At 53.9% G+C, this 1406-nt stretch overlaps 1 protein-coding gene across 1 annotated transcript in view; it reads right to left on the reverse strand.

Annotated features, from left to right (window-relative positions):
- The window catches only part of LOC108285693 (Fc fragment of IgG binding protein), a 50753-nt gene that overhangs the window by 39073 nt on the left and 10274 nt on the right, over positions 1-1406 (reverse strand). Inside the window, exon 3 of the mRNA XM_017503021.2 lies at positions 755-1104. Within this exon, the coding sequence (XP_017358510.1) occupies positions 755-1104 (350 nt within the window). The remainder of the gene's footprint in view (positions 1-754; positions 1105-1406) is intronic.

Here is a 1406-nt window from a genome sequence, read left to right on the forward strand (position 1 = left end):
AAAAAAAAAAAAAAAAAAAAAAAAAAAAAAAAGATGAGAAAAGAGCTAAGAAACATATCTGTGCATTGCAGGGGCTCATTATATTTCATTATTTGGTCAAGGTGAATCCCCCATTGTTGGATATTTAATTTCCTTTCTAACTAGGACAGTATTTTTTGTTTTTGTTTTTTGCTATTATAAACCACGTTGGCATTCCCCCCACCCCATCCCACCGGGTGAACCCTGTCTCTGAATATCCTTAAAATTTCTAGATGTGGGATTGCTGGAGGGCAGGGTTCTAAGGTCCTGCTACCGATTTATTTGTTTGTTTGTTTCTTTGTTTTTTCAGATGGAGTCTCAGTCTGTCACCCAGGCTGGAGTGCAGTGGCGCGATCTCGGCTCGCTGCAACCTCCACCTCCTGGGTTCAAGCAATTCTCCTCCCTCAGCCTCCTAAGTAGCTGGGATTACAGGCGTGTGCCACCACGCCTGGCTATTTTTTGTATTTTTAGGAGAGACGGGGTTTCACCATGTTGGTCAGGCTGGTTTCGAACTCCTGACCTCTTGATCTGCCCGCCTCGGCCTCCCAAAGTGCTGGGATTACAGGCATGAGCCACCGCGCCCGGCAGCTACTGATTTTCAAACCCCCCCTCCCTACCCTCCATCCCCATGGCCCATTTCTCCGCATCCTGGTTTGAGGTCGGCCACTGGGCTCTGCCTCCGCCTTCGGACCCGCAGCTCATGGATGTTAAGTCCCTGAAGCCTTCAGGAACTCACCAGGACAAAGCCAACTTCCCCGCGGGTCAGCGACACGGAGTGGCTGTAGGCACGCACGGTGACCAGGCCCACGTAGGAGACGCGGCGGCTGCCCCGGTGCTCGTTCTTGGCCTCCACGCTGAAGGCGGGCAGGGTGTCATCCTCGCTGCACAACTCCGCCATCGTGTACGAACAGGTGCCCATCATGTCGTAGCGACGGCCATCAAAGGTGGTGTAATGGGGGTCACCCTGGGCGCGGCAGACAGCGGGGGACTCCGCCACGCACTTGGCCTTCCCATCCACCACCTTGCAGCGCTGCCCGGCTGGGCACTTGACACCTTCGCAGGAGGGCTCCACTAGGGCCAGCACAGCTGGGGAGGGAAGGGAACGGTGAAAAGAGAGAGTCAGAAGTGTCCGCGGGGTTGTAATCCAAGCACTTTGGGAGGCTGAGGCAGGTGGATGGCATGAGACCAGGAGTTCGAGACCAGCCTGGCCAACATGGTGAAACCCTGTCTACACTAATAATACAAAAAATTACTGGAGCATGGTGGCACACGCCTGTAATCCCAGCTACTTGGGAGGCTGAGGCAGGAGAATCACTTGAACCCAGGAGAGGGAGGTTGCAGTAAGTTGAGATCTTACCACTGCACTCCAGCCTGGGCACAGAGCAAGG

The sequence above is a fragment of the Cebus imitator genome, unplaced genomic scaffold, assembly GCF_001604975.1.
Source record: "Cebus imitator isolate Cc_AM_T3 unplaced genomic scaffold, Cebus_imitator-1.0 Scaffold306, whole genome shotgun sequence".
Classification (NCBI taxonomy): Eukaryota; Metazoa; Chordata; class Mammalia; order Primates; family Cebidae; genus Cebus; species Cebus imitator.